Source organism: Lutra lutra, chromosome 8 (assembly GCF_902655055.1).
Source record: "Lutra lutra chromosome 8, mLutLut1.2, whole genome shotgun sequence".
NCBI classification, from domain to species: domain Eukaryota; kingdom Metazoa; phylum Chordata; class Mammalia; order Carnivora; family Mustelidae; genus Lutra; species Lutra lutra.
Window position 1 is genome coordinate 70,438,178 of NC_062285.1, and position 15,987 is coordinate 70,454,164.

At 42.5% G+C, this 15,987-nt stretch overlaps 1 protein-coding gene across 1 annotated transcript in view; it reads right to left on the bottom strand.

Annotated features, from left to right (window-relative positions):
- FGD4 (FYVE, RhoGEF and PH domain containing 4) overlaps window positions 1–14,070 on the bottom strand; it is a 220,411-nt gene extending 206,341 nt beyond the window's left edge. The window contains 1 exon segment of the mRNA XM_047740878.1: window positions 13,529–14,070. Within this exon segment, the coding sequence (XP_047596834.1) occupies window positions 13,529–13,691 (163 nt within the window). The 5' untranslated portion in view covers window positions 13,692–14,070.
- Window positions 14,071–15,987: the final 1,917 nt, after the last annotated feature.

Genomic DNA, 15,987 nt, shown 5'->3' on the forward strand with positions numbered 1-15,987 from the left:
TACCACACACGACACACACACCCACCTTCTACCTCCCTGTCTCCCAAGTCTGCAGGCTTAGGCTGGGCAGTCTCCACAACGGGGATCCTGACTGTACCTTGCCTTTGGAAAAAAAGAGTGCAACAGACAAAACCTCCTGCTCTTGGGGTGCCTGAGTGGCTCACCTGGTTAAGCTCTGCCTTCTGCTCAGGTCCTGATCCCATGATCCAGCCCCACGTTGGGCTCCTGGCTCAGCGGGACCCTGCTTCTCCCTCTCCCCCCAGCTCATGCATGAGCTCTCCCTCTTTCTCTCTCCCCCTCCCTCTCTCCCCCTCGCTCAAACAAGTAAAATCTTAAAACAAAAACAAAAACCTTCTGCTCTCATGGAATTTAGTATATGCATTAGGGCAGGAGAGACAGGGACAGAAAATAAAACTTAAAAAACAGAGATTGTGGCAAGTGTCATAGAGAACGAAAGATGGAGAAGAGAAGTGTGGAAGCGAGGCTTCCAACATTAAATCAGGTGGCCAGGGAGGTTCCTCAGTGAAAAGGCAAATGTAAGTAAACACATGAAACCGACAAATTCAATACTTTTTTAACATTAAAAATGATGTTTCAAGTGGCCACAACTTCCTATTAGTCAAGACTTTCTGGTCAACAATAAGTTGTATCACTTAACACATGAGCAAAGAGAAAATATTAGAAGAAAGAAATAAAGGGGAATGATTTCTTCATCTATTCTTGCAGAGGTATTTTTGGATAAAAGAAAATAAGCAGATATAAACTATTAAGCTTTTCCAATAGTCCATGACAAGGCTTATTTTCTGAATGAGCCGCTATAACATTTGTAGGAACTAATTGTAAGGAACTGGCTTTGAGACCTTTTCCAGATGGAAAAGTATAAATAGTAGGACCCAGAAATCTCTGCCAGAAATGGACAATTAACAAAAGGTCTGTAGGAATGAATATTCTAAAACAAAGGCTTTTAGTGCAATGATACATGTAATTGCCAATATAATTTTCCTCGGGCTTATAGAAATGAGCTACCATCAAGACCATGAGGAAGAGAAGTAGGGATTAGATCAGTATCTTAATTTTCAAATTCTTTGTTCTATCTCCCCAGTGCCCACCATGTGGTTAAAGCAAATCTCCCAGGTTAACAAAAACATGCAAGTTGGTCATTCAGTTCCCAAACTTGGAAACGGGCATTAGTTCTCCACTGAAAAGGAGCTTATACTGGGCACCACACTGACTTCAGAACAATGATTGCCATCATTGGCAGTTTCCTCCTTGCTTCCTCCTGAATCCTTCTCTTCCCTTCTTTTCACTGTTTTCATAACCAGTGGCCTGAGTTTGCCACTTTCTATAAAAGGACTATAGAGGGGCTCTAATTAGCACCCCTGTCAGTTCCCTAGTTCTTTCACAGCAGCGGGCATCTGAGTGTGACTACTCACACCCAGTTTTTTATTACACTAAGATGTTAGGAGTGGGGGAGAGGGAGCTATGCATAATTTTCTCTGAAAAATTAAAATGGCAAATACCAGTAGGTTCATGTTATTGATATATTTAACATTAGACATATATACATATCGTGTATAGTAGATATAATCTATTATATAGCCATATACTATAGTTCTATTATTTTATTTTTTATAAACACATAATGTATTTTTATCCCCAGGGGTACAGGTCTGTGACTCGCCAGGTTTACACTATAGTTCTATTTTTTTTTAATTAGGTAGGAGAAAAGCAGTTTTGCCTGTTCGCAGCACATCTACAAATAACAGGATTCTTGAAAATCAATACCATTCATGTACCATCCAAGTTCAATAGGTCACTATCACTGTGTTAAAGGTAGGATCTAGTCTAATCAAAACTTCCTAGAAAGAAAGCAGTAGAGGACTTGAATTAGGTGAGTATTCCTGAGTCGGGTTGCACAGCAAAGACCAGGAAGCTATTTCTGGTTTCCATTTCCATCTCCAGAATCTTTTTTTTTTTTTTTAAAGATTTTATTTATTTATTTGACAGAGAGATCACAAGCAGGCAGAGAGGCAGGCAGAGAGAGAGGAGGAAGCAGGCTCCCCGCTGAGCAGAGAGCCCGATGCGGGGCTCAATCCCAGGACTCTGAGATCATGACCTGAGCCGAAGGCAGAGGCTTAACCCACTGAGCCACCCAGGCGCCCCTCCAGAATCTTTTTTAAGAATAGGTTTCTCTTTCTCCTTGAAAATCTTTTTTTTTTCCTCTTCCTTGCTAGCTACAGTGGGCCAGAGCATTGCTTTTATTATTTTTTTTAAAGATTTTATTTATTTATTTGTCAGAGAGAGAGAGAGAGAGTGAGCGAGCACAGGCAGACAGAGTGGCAGAGGGAGAAGCAGTCTCCCTACAGAACAAGGATTCCGATGTGGGACTCGATCCCAGGACGCTGGGATCATGACCCGAGCCGAAGGCAGCCGCTTAACGAACTGAGCCACCCAGGCATCCCTGCTTTTATTTTTAATACTATGGATAAAGTAGACAAAATTATCAGGGAAATGTATTTCCTCCATTATTTAAAATTAACAACTAATATCTTTAGGTTCAGAGATGTTAAAAACTGTCAATAAGAAATTAATGAGAGAGAGAAAAGTCCAGGGGTTAAGGGCATGACTTTACATCCTGACTTGCCCAGCCATATGAACTTCAACAAATTATTGAACCTGCCTGGGCTTCTGATTCTATTTTTCTTATTTTTTTTAAGATTTTATTTATTTATTTGACAGAGAGAAAGAGAGATCACAAGGAGGCAGAGAGGCAGGCAGAGAAAGGGGGGGAAGCAGGCTCCCCGCTGAGCAGAGAGCCCGATGTGGGGCTCGATCCCAGGACCCTGAGATCATGACCTGAGCCAAAGACAGAGGATTAACCCACTGAGCCACCCAGGCACCCTGATTCCATTTTTCTACAGTGGGATTACGGATTCTATTTGTAATGAGTGAGTTTATGCACATGAAGTACTTAAGACAGTGTCTGACCAACAAAGTGCTGGATAAATAGTAGCTATTATTATGACTCTTATAGTAATTATAATTAAGGAGGTTGAAGAAGTTGCCAGAGATACAGAGAGATAACAATGCAAAGTATGTTTTGGGTTTAGAAGAGAGGAAGAGGAAAGCTGTTAGTCGATGTTCTCAGTTATATAATCCAGGAATGTATTTCGTAATCTTTACTACTATTTAGAGGCAGTAAATATTGTGCAGTTAGGTTTTAAAATTCAGGCTAATCTACATTTCAACATCTTACAATTTTTTTTAATGCCATCAACAGAAAGCATCCCATTTCAGAGATGTTAAAACGTGATAAAATATACATTTTAGATCTGATGAAATACACTACGATCTGGAAAACAATATAGAGCTATTTCAGGTATCAGCTGCTCCACAGTCCCATCTTTTGCTATAAGAGCTGGAAGCTAAAACCTTGCTTCTGATCATACCTAGCACCTACCACTCAGATGGCCTTTTAAGACAAGCCTATTAGATCTGGGCAGAAAGACAATGATTATTAAGAGTTTTTTGTGGGGGGAGGGAAGAGTTTTGACCTTAAAAGACAGGTCCTACTAGTGAGAAACCCAACAGGCAAGGAAGAAAAAGGCTTGGAAGCAGGCAAGGAAGAAAGGAGGGCAGCAGGAATGGAAAACAAGAGGCAAAGCTAGAAGAGAACAAAACTTCTACAACAAAGCACTCTGGGTCTTCCAGTGCAGGAACAATCTAGGTCCTCCCAACTCCAATGGTCTCTTACTCAAGACATATCAACATCAGAAAGAATGCCTGAATAAGCACAACTGGTAACCTAAAAAGGACACCTAGTACATGAATTCTCAAAGAACAAAGTACACCACTCTCAGGCCTTCCCTAACACATGTTGTTGATAGGAGCACAGGAACCGTGTAGACTCAGAAGGAAAGCAGAGAAGCACTGACGCAAGAAGGGTCTGTGCACAGGGTGCACAGGCCAGAGAGACAGCATATCTCCTCTAAGCTCAGCCGCTCAATCCCCCAGCCTCTCCTTGAGCATCCTCATTAATAAGAAGCTCACAACCAGCAAAGGAACCCAATTCCATTTTCTGGCAATGTTGCCAGAAAATTCTCATGCTGAACCAAAATGTGCCAAGCTAGTTCGGGGTTCTTCTGTGTACATAATATTTATTGAGTCCTCAAATGGACTTCAAAGGGCCCCTAAGGAGTGATGGCAATGGACCATACAAGTTAGGGACTGGACAGCAGGTGCAGCAACTTGAGTTGGCTGGCAAGAGTGAATGCAGGAAGATTTTCTTCTAGGAACACAGACAACAAATAGTCAGGGAAAGTTAAGGGAGGGAGGGCCTCATATCCTGACCAGATCTGTGGATCGGTCCTGCAAGATGCCCAGCTGCTATTTGTGTCACCAGAAAAGCAGCATGGTAAAGAGAAGGCCAGAATGTTAGGAAACAGAGGAAGAGGGTGATGGTTTTGTGACACAATCCAGGCTTTAGGGAAGTCTGACATCAAAGTGGGGCTCAAGACAGCACAAGAGGAAAGACCGAGGACAGAGGTCAGTAGTGAGGGGCGCTTTCACGAGGGGGTGAGTGGGGCTGAGCAGGAAGGGGATGTAAAAGGATGGAAGACATGTGCCCAGCATAGCCTGCTCCTTGGGGAGGAGCTCACACTCCTTGGGGATGACTGGAGGCAACCAATCACAATCTTGTGAGACAGCAGTAGACTAGACAGACACAGAAAATGAGAAGAGAATGCCAGATTGTGAAGCTAGCACTTGTGTTCATCCCAACAAAAATACTGAAACTTACCTGAACACTTCCTAAGCACTGTTCTAAGCCCTTTAAGAATATCAATTTTTATCCTGCCAACAATTCTATGATGCGGGTAATATTAATATTCCCATTTTATAGATGAGAGAACAGAGCCAAAAAGAGATCCAAATCAGCCGGTTAATTACTAGAGGAGGATTCAAACCCAGCCAGTCTAACTCCAAAGCCCACACTCAGCTCTTTTCATGGACTTTTCTCACCTCGATTTCTAGACCCTGCCACAATGCCTGATCCATAGTAAACACTGAAACATCTGCTGAAGGACTGAAGAATCCCTAGCTTTAGTGGGATTATAGGAGGCAAACTCTGTAGTGCAGGATACAGGGATCTGAAAAGAGAACAGAGATATAGATGGAGGTAATTGGCATAGGGCTCTGAATAGAACTTGGAGATGAAATCGTTTTCCCAACCTGGTATAGATTTCCTTCCCCTGAACTACAAGCACACTGATTATTGCTCTTATACCCAATACTAACTTACACCCTGGTGTTTATTATAGATCATATTCCTCCTTCTAGGATGGAAATCACTAAAGGTCATGGCATCTGTCTCATTCAGCTTTGGACTCCCGATACCATTTATCAGCATTGTATGTTGTCAATATGATACCATTATGTAGCATAATTTAGGGGAAAAAAAGATATAGGTTACTCAACTTTCTACAGGGGAAATGAAGATGACATTGTTTATAAAAATCCTTGATAGGAAAATTAAATGCAATTTTAATTGAATTTGGCTACAATTTGATAAACTCACATACATCATTTTGCATTGTATTTGAAACTATAAGCATGATTCCTCTGTATCCTTCAGTTAGGGCATCTTATTTATTTGCTTGTACCAAGGGACTTTCCACTCCTAAATACACTCACTAGCATACATTTTAAAAACACAGATAACCTTTTCTTAAAGTCACTGCACTTTTTAGGATTACTATTAATATGTGGACTAACCCAAAATCTTGTTAGAGGTCCCAGAAAACAACTCAGCCTTGCAGAGCAGGTGGCAGATTGGTCTGCAGCAAGGCTGCCCTGTGGCTCAATGCATTCCCCAGAATGGGGGCAGCTCCCTAGTTTCTGCAGATGCTGAAGATGAATTTGGTTTCAGTGCATGGGTATGCATAAGGGGGAATGGCAGCTGGGTTTGTCTTCTCCACTCCATTCCTGCATCAGTGAGGCAATACAAAGTTGATTACAGGCACGAGATTACTTGTTGGTGATGTACACACCTTCAACTACAGTCCAGGAACAGAGAACTAATTCTAGACAATGCTCTGCAAACCATGCCAAATTTATTCCTGAACACACACACACACAATTTCTCAGGTGTGATCAATGTATGACTAGTCCAACTTTCAGAGTTCAAATAAGAGTTAATATTTGCATGAATTTTAAAAGATCCATCTTCATACTGAGAGGTTCCTGGTGAAGTCTGACCCAGACTCACTAAGGTGATCATTTTAGAACAGAGACATCAATAACAGGCAGTTGGGGAGCCACAGAAGGCTTCTGACAATGTGAAGATTATGATCAAGACCCAGATTTAAGAAAATTAATGGGAGTGTGTGAGGTGGATAATAACATTGCTGGTGAGAAGCTGGTCTGAAATAAGACAAAGGCCACCATCAAGAAAAAAGGTGAGTCAGTAAGAAATGGCAGATGACCGGGTGGCAAGTAGACAAGAGAGAAAAGCAGATTTAAAATAAACTTTGAAGCCTAAAGGTTAGTAATACCTCCAAGCAAAGTTAGGAGGAGGGGCTGTGCTGCTGGCAGAAAAAGAAGTCACACTTTGGTACCCTTAGCACATTAACATGTATTAAAAGCCAGTTCTCAAAAACGCAGAGCAGTATAGATAAGCTACAGAAGCCCGGGGTTGGGGGTGGGGAATGACACCACCAAAGAATAGAGGTGGCAGGAAATAATGAGGCAAGAAGAAGAAAAATGGGCTAGCCAGAGGAAGAAACCTGGAGATCTGGTACAATAATAAACTCAGATGACAGTCAAGACCAAGAAAAGTGTCTTCAAAGGAAGCAAACATGGAACACCTGGGTGGCTCAATCAGTTCAGTGCCTGCCTTCAGCTTAGTTCATGATCCTGAAGTCCTGGGATCAAGCCCACATCCACTCCAGTACAGGGAGCTGCCGCTCCCTCTGCCTATGTGCGTTCTGTCCCTCCCCCTCTCTGTCAAATAAATAAATACATTTAAAAAAAAAAGGAAGCAAACACCACAGAGAAATTAAGAAAAAGGTCCAAAAACAGCTTATAGGAGGATACTTGGGAATCTACAGCTGACCTAGACTACCTACAAATGCCAGCTTGGGAAGAGAAGCCAGCTGAAAAGAAGAGGAAGTGGGGAGAAAGACAGGGTGACCAGGATGAAGAAAGAAGTGGAGACAACAAGGGAAGTACAGAGTGATTTAAGGGAGAAAGCTGTTGGGTCATAGCTCCAAAGAACTTCCAAGCATAAAGTGTAGACAAACCTTATCTGGAGGGAAAAGAGGGGGTGAGGGACAAGCCCGGGACTGGATAGTAAAGAGGCATGCAGCCCAGGGAAGGTAAAAAAGGAGAAATGTGACGGAGGACCAGATCTGTCCACCAGAGTGAGAAAGAGGTCAGCTATCAAGTAGAAAGAAGCCAAGTCTGAAGTGAAAGGAAGGTACGTGGGTTCATATCAGATACTCCAGTGAGATATAAATTGTACATCTGCATAAAGTCTCCTTCAAGAGGAACAGGATGGGGCTGAGAAATAAGAGCAAAGTAGAAAAGACCTATAACAGATGTAAAAAAAAAAAATGCAATTAAGAATCAACCAGTTAGGGGTACCTGGGTGGCTCAGTGGGTTAAAGCCTCTACCTTCGGCTCAGGTCATGATCCCAGCATCCTGGGATCGAGCCCCACATTGGGCTCTCAACTCCGCAGAGAACCTGCTTCCTCCTCTCTTTCTCTGCCTGCCTCTCTGTCTACTTGTGATCTTTGTCTGTTAAATAAATAAAATCTTAAAAAAAAAAAATCATCCTGTTAGGGGCCGAAAATTTGCCAAAAGTTACAGAGGGCCCAGATGATGTGCTAGTTGAGAAGCCATGTATTCTTTGCTTTGCACCTACAAATTTTGGTTGCCTGTGCTTAAGACTGAAGGCAGGGTTTGCCCATGTTTGGGAATGCACAGTAGTTCATAAAGCTGGTTACACATCAGAATCATCTGGGGCACTTGTTAAAAATATGGCTTCTCTCACCCTACCCTTGGAGATTCTGACTCATTATACCTAGGGTGCGGCTGGGAATTTCTAATTAGCACTCCAAGTAACTCTGATGCAGCCAGCACGAGAACATTTGGAAACCAAACAGATCATGAGAATTATCTGATGTACTTTTTTAAAAAAAAGTACAGGTTCATGAGCTTCTGTCCAAACTGAGTGAATCTCACACTATACTCAGAAAATTAAATGCATCATGTTTGACTCCTTTTTCAAGCAACTTTTCAGCAGACGCATGTACAGAAGAACTTCAGTACAACCTTGACTATACAAGGAAGGAATCCAGTGCCCCGGTAGTCCAGGGCTTTGGGCAGACCCTTAATTCCATCCCCCAAACTCCCACATCCTCTTCTGTCACCAATTGGACCTATGAACCTAAGTTTCCATCAGCAGAGGAAGAATGAAAGCAAATAAGTAAATGTGGAATAAGTCTCTGAATGTCCTCAGGTTCACAAGTTGGCGGAGCTGTTCGTTAAGAGACAACGAACAGCTCGTGGAAGGAAATCCAAGTAAGAAAACGCTTCCTAGTTCCTACCCCTCTGAAGGACTTTCCTATTTCAAAGTCCATCTTTAAGCAGCTTCCAAGAAACATAAACAATATTGATGGACACTGCTATTTTACTCTAAATCCTCAGATAAATTATTTGCTCAGATCATTATATTCATTAATGTCACAAATAATCTTAGCCCTAAATACATAACACATCATTGTTGCATTGCACTTTGCCTCTCAAAGCCCTGGGAAACCTTCAGAACTAGTGTGTCAAGCATGTGAGCACTGAAGCTAGAGAGAACTGGTTCAAATCTTGCCCCTGATGATTAGGCCGTTTGTACAGCAACGTAGTTAAGTCTTTTTCTCTAAAAGGATAATATAACCTATCTTATAGGATTGTCATAAGAATAAGAAGTAGAAGTAAAACACACATGGTCCTGGCTCAGAGACAGCGTTCAATACACAGTAAGTGCTCATCCCTGGATCCCAAATCTCCATCCCTCCTCCCTCCAACAATGGTGACATTATTTCTCTAAAAGCACTCAGGAGATTGGAGTTAAGTGTTGAAAATCCAAGTACTCCAGCCATGGTGAGAACTGGAAAAAGAAACTCTACTTATGTAAAGCTAGCACATCATACAATGTGAAACATCTATGGCCACAAAGTACCCAGATGATGAATACATTACAACAGTTGTGCTTTGAAATGTAGTTTTATTGTTGAGGTTATAAGAAAGGAGGTTCCCAAGGACAAGAGGGAAAAAAAGAAAACGAACAGTAAATCTAAACCTGAATGGCAAACTAATTCGTAAGCCCATGCTACCCTGTCGGCAATACGATTCCCAAGAACTAGAGCCCAAGAACTGAGGGGCTTGCAGGAGAGAGGGAGACTGGCCTTGACCTTGTGAAATGGGAAAGGACTGAACCTTAAACCAGACACCAATGTTCCACACTGAAAGAGCTACACCTGAATAAAAAGGTGGCCTAGGAAAAATCTGCCATCAGAGCAAACGGACGATAAAGTCTGCCCCTACACCAACTGGAAAAATTAATGATGATAATGATGCTGATCTCCCCTGAGCAAGCCTGAACTCAAATTTACACTATCTTCAAGTAATGGAAATGCCTGCCTAATAAAAGTAATATTAGGTTGCAAGTAAAAACAAATATTTTCTACAGGAAGGCATCTTCAATAAAGGCCTTCAGGATTCCCAAAAACTACAGAATTATGGAAATAAGCTGCCTTGAATGATAGCAGAAAAAAATATTAAAACTGTGACTAGATCAACTCTTCCCCACCCTCAAGGGCAACCAGTATTCAAAGTATGGGGGTGGGGGGAGGCACAAAAGAAAATTTTCATTTTACTTTGTGTTATACAAGTAACCGTTTACATTTATGGATTTTTTTCCATAATGGAATTACATGATTAATGTTATATGTATAGGACCATCACCTTTGACTCTAAGCACACTTGAATTTGAATCCTAATAAAACAAGTACCAATTTTAGGACTCCAAGCAAGTTAGTAAAACTCTCTGTGCTTCCATTTTTTTAGCTGTAAAATGGGCATACTACTATTAGGACTGTTATAAAATAAATTCATACACATATACATGTGTGTATCACATAGCATAGTATTTCATACAGAAAACACACTCAATAAATCATTATTATGAACATTATAGGGGGAGGGTATTCATTCATTCAACAAGTATTTTTAGAGTATCCTAGTGCCAGATTCTTTGAGACACAGAGGATAAAGATTCCTTGTTATGATACTACCTGGAATGTTTGCTTTGTGCCATTTATTTATATCTTTTAAAGTACTGTTTTCTCCATTTTATAAATGAAGACACTGAGAAATTAAGAGGCTTGGTCCAATTCACACAGCTAGGACTTGGATGCTATATGACCCCAAAGCCTAGATCGTAATCACCTCAACTCTCTGCTTCACCTAGATGAGGAAATTCATAGCCAGGTATATACAGCATATGCAGTTGGTAGACTTTTTTTTTTTTCTTTTCCCCCGGCAAAAATCACAAAACTCTAAAATTAGTGGGTTTCACAATCATAGATATAACACAATACCATGAAACTGAATTTTCTGTTAAGCTCTTGACCTCTCAAGTTTTTGTTCCTTCTTTAAGAGGGAAAGTAACAATTATGAGTAACATCCACTCTGTATGTAATGGGTCTAAATGCTGTGGTTTCATATGTAAATACTTCTCTAGGTGCTGCAGTGAAACTGGCACTTTTTGCAGATTTAAACCTGGTTTAGTTTTTGATTTGGAGAGGATCTTATAAAATAATGGTTGGAGGAGACTGAATAGGGAGGCAGATTTGATTCAAAGAAGGAAGCGCTTTCTAAAATGTTTTTACACTACCCAGTTGAATAGGGTGTGATCACTCAATAGGTTAAGACTTCCTGTCAGAACACTGGATCATTCTCCAATATATATCCTGGTAAAGAGGAACAATCTTACCTTGGAAGATAAAGTCATTTTCACTTTTCAACCCTGAAACTAACAGCAGCAAGAACTTTGAGTTTGTGTAAACAATATCAAGACAATGTAACAGGCTAGAAAAGTTATTGCTACACTCTATATATTTTATTTATTTTAAAGATTTTTTTTAAGATTTTATTTATTTATTTGACAGACACAGATCACAAGTAGGCAGAGAGGCAGGCAGAGATAGAGAGGGAAGCAGGCTCCCGGCTGAGCAGAGCGCCTGATAAGGGGCCTGATCCCAGGACCCTGGGATCATGACCTGAGCCGAAGGCAGAGGCTTTAACCCACTGAGCCACTCAGACGCCCCTATTTTAAAGATTTTATTTTTAAGTAATCCCTACACCCAGCATGGGGCTTGAACTTATAACCGGGAGATCAAGAGTTGCACCTCTACTCCCTATCACGACCCTACCTATCATTTTAGAAAAGAACAAAAAGGGTGTCTGAGTGACTCAGTCAGTTGAGTGTCTAACTCTTGGTTTCAGCTCAGGTCATGATCTCAGGGTCATCAAATCCAGTCCAAGGCAGTGTCCACACTCAGTGGGGACTCTGCTTGAGAGTCTCCTTCTCTCTCGCCCCTCCCCGACTTGCTCTCATTTGCTCTCTCTGTAAAATAAATATAGTTTTTAAAAATTCAAAAAGAAAAAGAAAAAAAAAGTGTTGTGGGGGCACTTGGGTGGCAGTCAGTTAAGTGACCAACTCTTGGTTTCAGTTCAGGTCCTGATATCAGAGTCCTGAGATCAAGCCTATGCTCAGTGTGGAGTCAGTTGAGACTCTCTCTTCCTCTCCCTCTCCTTCGCCGCCCCCCCACCGCCCTGCCCCCTGCATATGCACTCACTCACTCTCTAAAATAAATAAATCTTTAAAAAAAAAAAAAAAGTGTTCTGGATTTTCTCTGAAGTAAAAAAGGACTGTTTCTTCTATAAGCAAAGGTACTTTATAGAAGATTATTTATAGACTGCGACAACTCCTTTCATTCCTACTTTTAAGTCACTTCATCTTATGCTCACCTATTCAGTTTGGAAACTGAATGTAATTTTAAATAAAATCATGATGTAAAGAACTTGAATCCTATTGCCCTCAAAACTGAAAACAGTCAGTGATTAAGAAATTTGGTAACTCATGGCACCTGGCTGACTCAGTCAGAGGAACATGAGAGTCTTGACATTGGCGTCATGAGTTCGAGCCCCGTGTTGGATGTAGAGATCATGTTTAAAAAAAAAAAAATGGTAGCTAAATTTTAAAAAGTGTAAATAACTTCAAAACAAAGCAAAACATATTCACTAAGAAAGGAAAACACTCTTCCATTCATTTTAGAATGAATCACACCTAAATCTAGAAGAGATGATTTCACTGTTCTCATTTTACAGAAGAGGAAATTGAGAGGTAAACTGTAATTCAGTTACTTGGTTGCATTATTTTCTCACATCACTATTTCTGCCCTTATCTAATGTGGCTTTAAATTTGTAAATCATCCGTCGTGTTTTTCTACCCTATGACTACTAACTACAATTTCAGGACAAGGATTAGAGAAATTTTAAAACTCCAATGTTATCACATTTAAATAATCATGACACATTTGTTTAATCAAAACAAAATGAAAGTGAATAAAAGTATTTGCGTTTCTGCTGCGTGAATGAGAGTTTTGTCTCATAACTGGTCTACATACAAAATGTTTCTATAGTATGATAGGAGCACAAAAAAAGGGGAGGGGATTAAAGATCAGTTTCACAAACCAAGAAAAAACCCCTAGCATTCCACATAGTTTCAAGCTCCCCTCCGAAATGCCGTGGGTTTGAACAGATCTTTAGGATTTCTTCCAATACTAAGATTCGACGAGAATTCACTACTCAAAATACCGCATTACTGATAGCTGAATTTATCTATACGAAAAGAGCGATAATAGTTCCATTTCTTGATATTAGGAATCTGTTTCCTTATGAGAGACGCCGCTTTTCACACGTAAGGTGGGAGTCAAGCGTATTCTGCAAAAGCGAAAACCCGAGCACTCAGGATAGCTGGTCCGAGGTTACCAACAGCTACGCGAGCCGACTAAGGTGAACATCAGCCTAGTACAACTAGGCTACATGCGTTGTACTAGTCCTTCACGAGGTCTGCTGAAGCAGGAATTTAACTAAGAAACTTAAACTTCAGTGTCTCAGAATGGGCTTTATTACTTCGTAGCCAAACTTTTAAAAATAATACCGTTAGTCCCGGAATTCCCTGATAAGGGACCTCCAGGGCAAGCTCAACCCCCCGCGGGTTCCTGCCCAAGGTCCTTTGGGGGAAGGGACACAACCGGTAAGGGGTGGACGGCCCGGCTCAGCCATCTGGGAAGCTCCCCCCACTGGGCTCCCTTAGCAGCAAGGAGACTGGGCGCACCTGCAGGGCGCTCCGAGCGGCTTTCTCCGGCGGCAACGCCCCCGCCCGCCCCTGCCCCGCAGGGCACTCACCTGGGTTGTCCGCAGGTGCCTGGCTCCTGAAGGCGTCCGTCTCGGGCCGTCCCCAGTGCGACGAGGGTCTCCAGGGCTGAGGGGTCCCCAGCTGCAGGTGGAAGGGACCGGGCTTCCGCCGTATAGCCGTCCGCCTGAAGTTGTAGCCGCCCTCCCCGCTCATCGCGCGGGATTCGCTCTCAGCTCCCGCCTCTCTATCACGCTCGTCCGTCAGCAAATGTCGCTCGACCGGCTCCTTCGGGGTGACCGGACCCCGTGGGGCGTCGCCTGCGTGCCACGCTCGGTGCGACTCAAGAGGGGCGACTGCGGGCTGCTCGGCGCCGGCGTCCCCTCCCTCCCGGGACGCTCTGGGCCGCGCTGAGAATTTGGCTCGGACTCCTGGCCCTGCCGCAACGCCTCAGTCTCTGCGGCGCCCGCACTCACCTGACGCCGCTGCAGCGGCCGGCCGGGCTGCGTCCAGCCTCCTCCCTGCGAGCGGATGGCCCGCAAGCCCCGAGGGCGGAGCGCAGAGCGCGCAGAGTACAGGCAGTTCGTTCCGCCGCCGCCGCCGCCTCCGCCTCCAGCGGGGCAAGCAGCCAAGGACTCGCAGTGCTCTTGGAAGCGCCCAGGGCGCGGCTAGGGAGCCGGTTTTCACCGGACGGCTCCGCCCCTGTCCCGCTCGGCGCGTAGCGGGCTCGCCCCTTGGCCGAGAGGAATCGCACGGGCGCGCACCTGCGGCACACACCTGTGCTCAAAAGGTCAGCCGCGCTCACCTGCGGTCTCAAGCCGCTGTGCCGGGCGCTTGATAATAATCTTATTTATGTCCTAGAGCTACCCAGTGAATTAAGTATTTCAGATAAGGAAACCAAAGCGCGGAACCTACAGTGAGTCGCTGCAGACCTAAAATCCCTACTCGAGTTTCTGCATCAATGTCTTGTCCTTGTCTCACCGAATCAAATTATATTACCAGAAGCATCAGACTAGAGATGATGAGGGATGTGTGGAAGTAAAAGAGAAAGGTGGTGCTAACAACCCACAGATTTCCAGAAGGGCATCAGAACCCTACATCACCATGATCACTTTTAGGACTTTATTAGTAATACACGTTAGAGTCTATTTAATTTGTTGTTTTGTTTAACACTAGCTAAACAGCAAATTGAAGAAAATACATGTTAAATTGGTTTATGTGCACTTAAAAATTCGCGACTCTAATAATGAAGGGATTGTGTTCCAAAATCAGAGATAGGAGGGGAAAGGACAGCATTCCAAGAACTCCAGCCTTCCAACTCAAGCAGATAAAGTTCCCCAGCTATCACTTCCACCTTAAAAACCACTCCACATTTATTCAAATGGTCCTTCACCCAGGTAACATCTCCTCTAGCAAACTGGTTAGCCCTTAATCCAGTCCTCCTGAAGTAACCTTTGAGGAGGGCAATTCAACTGTCTCAGTCTACTTGGCTGATACTTCAATAGACATACCACTGAGGAGAAGGAAATACCCCCTAATTTTTAATGCATCCTTTCAGACCTTGTTGAAAGGAGGTTTTGCTCCCTTTGGATTTATTATGCATATCACTACATTGCCCTTAAACATTGTTTCACTTTCAGTGTAATTGCAGTGTTATCTACTGTGCTATATAGTACTGGAAATAATTTAAACAAGTAGTTTCAAAGACAAGTTAATGTTGAAAGAAGTTTTACTACAATTACCATGAGTTGACCATAATTGAAAAATTTATAACTTAATGTATTTGGTTCTATAAAAAAGTGGTATTGCAATCAATACTACCATACTAGCCACCTATGGAGTAACCTTGAAATAACCTATTTTTTAAGTGGGCAGATGCTGTCAATCTTTTTTTTTTTTTTAAGATTTATTTATTTATTTTGGAGGGATGCAAAGGGAGAAAAGCAGACTTCCCACTGAGCAGGGAGCAGGGACCCTGATGTGGGGCTCAGTCCCAGGACCCTGAGATCATGACCTGGGCCAAAATCAAGAGTTGGACATTTAACCAACAGAATCACCCAGGCGCCCCTGCAACATTTTTTAGAGAACTGGTTACTGATAAAATCACCCCCCCCACACACACATGCACACATACACACACAGAAATACTTTCTCTGTAGAAAGCTCATTCTTTCTGTAGATAACTGTAGTAAACATACCTGTTTGGGGCAAAAAGGTATCTTACCATAAGTATTTGTAGCAAGAGTTCTATGCTTCCTCATTTGGATATTTTGAGTTATGTATACATATTTCTATTTGTTTTTTGATTCAAAGTTGTTCATAGTTGCCTAATAATATATCAGAGGATGTCTGTATTTTCAGATGGAATGTTTATAATATATATACACGATCTGGGGGCACTGGGTGTCTCGGTTAGTTAGGCATCTGCCTTTGGCTCAGGTCATGATCCCAGGGTCCTGGGATAGAGTCCTACATTGGGCTCCTTACTCAGCAGAAAAGCCTGCCTCTTCCT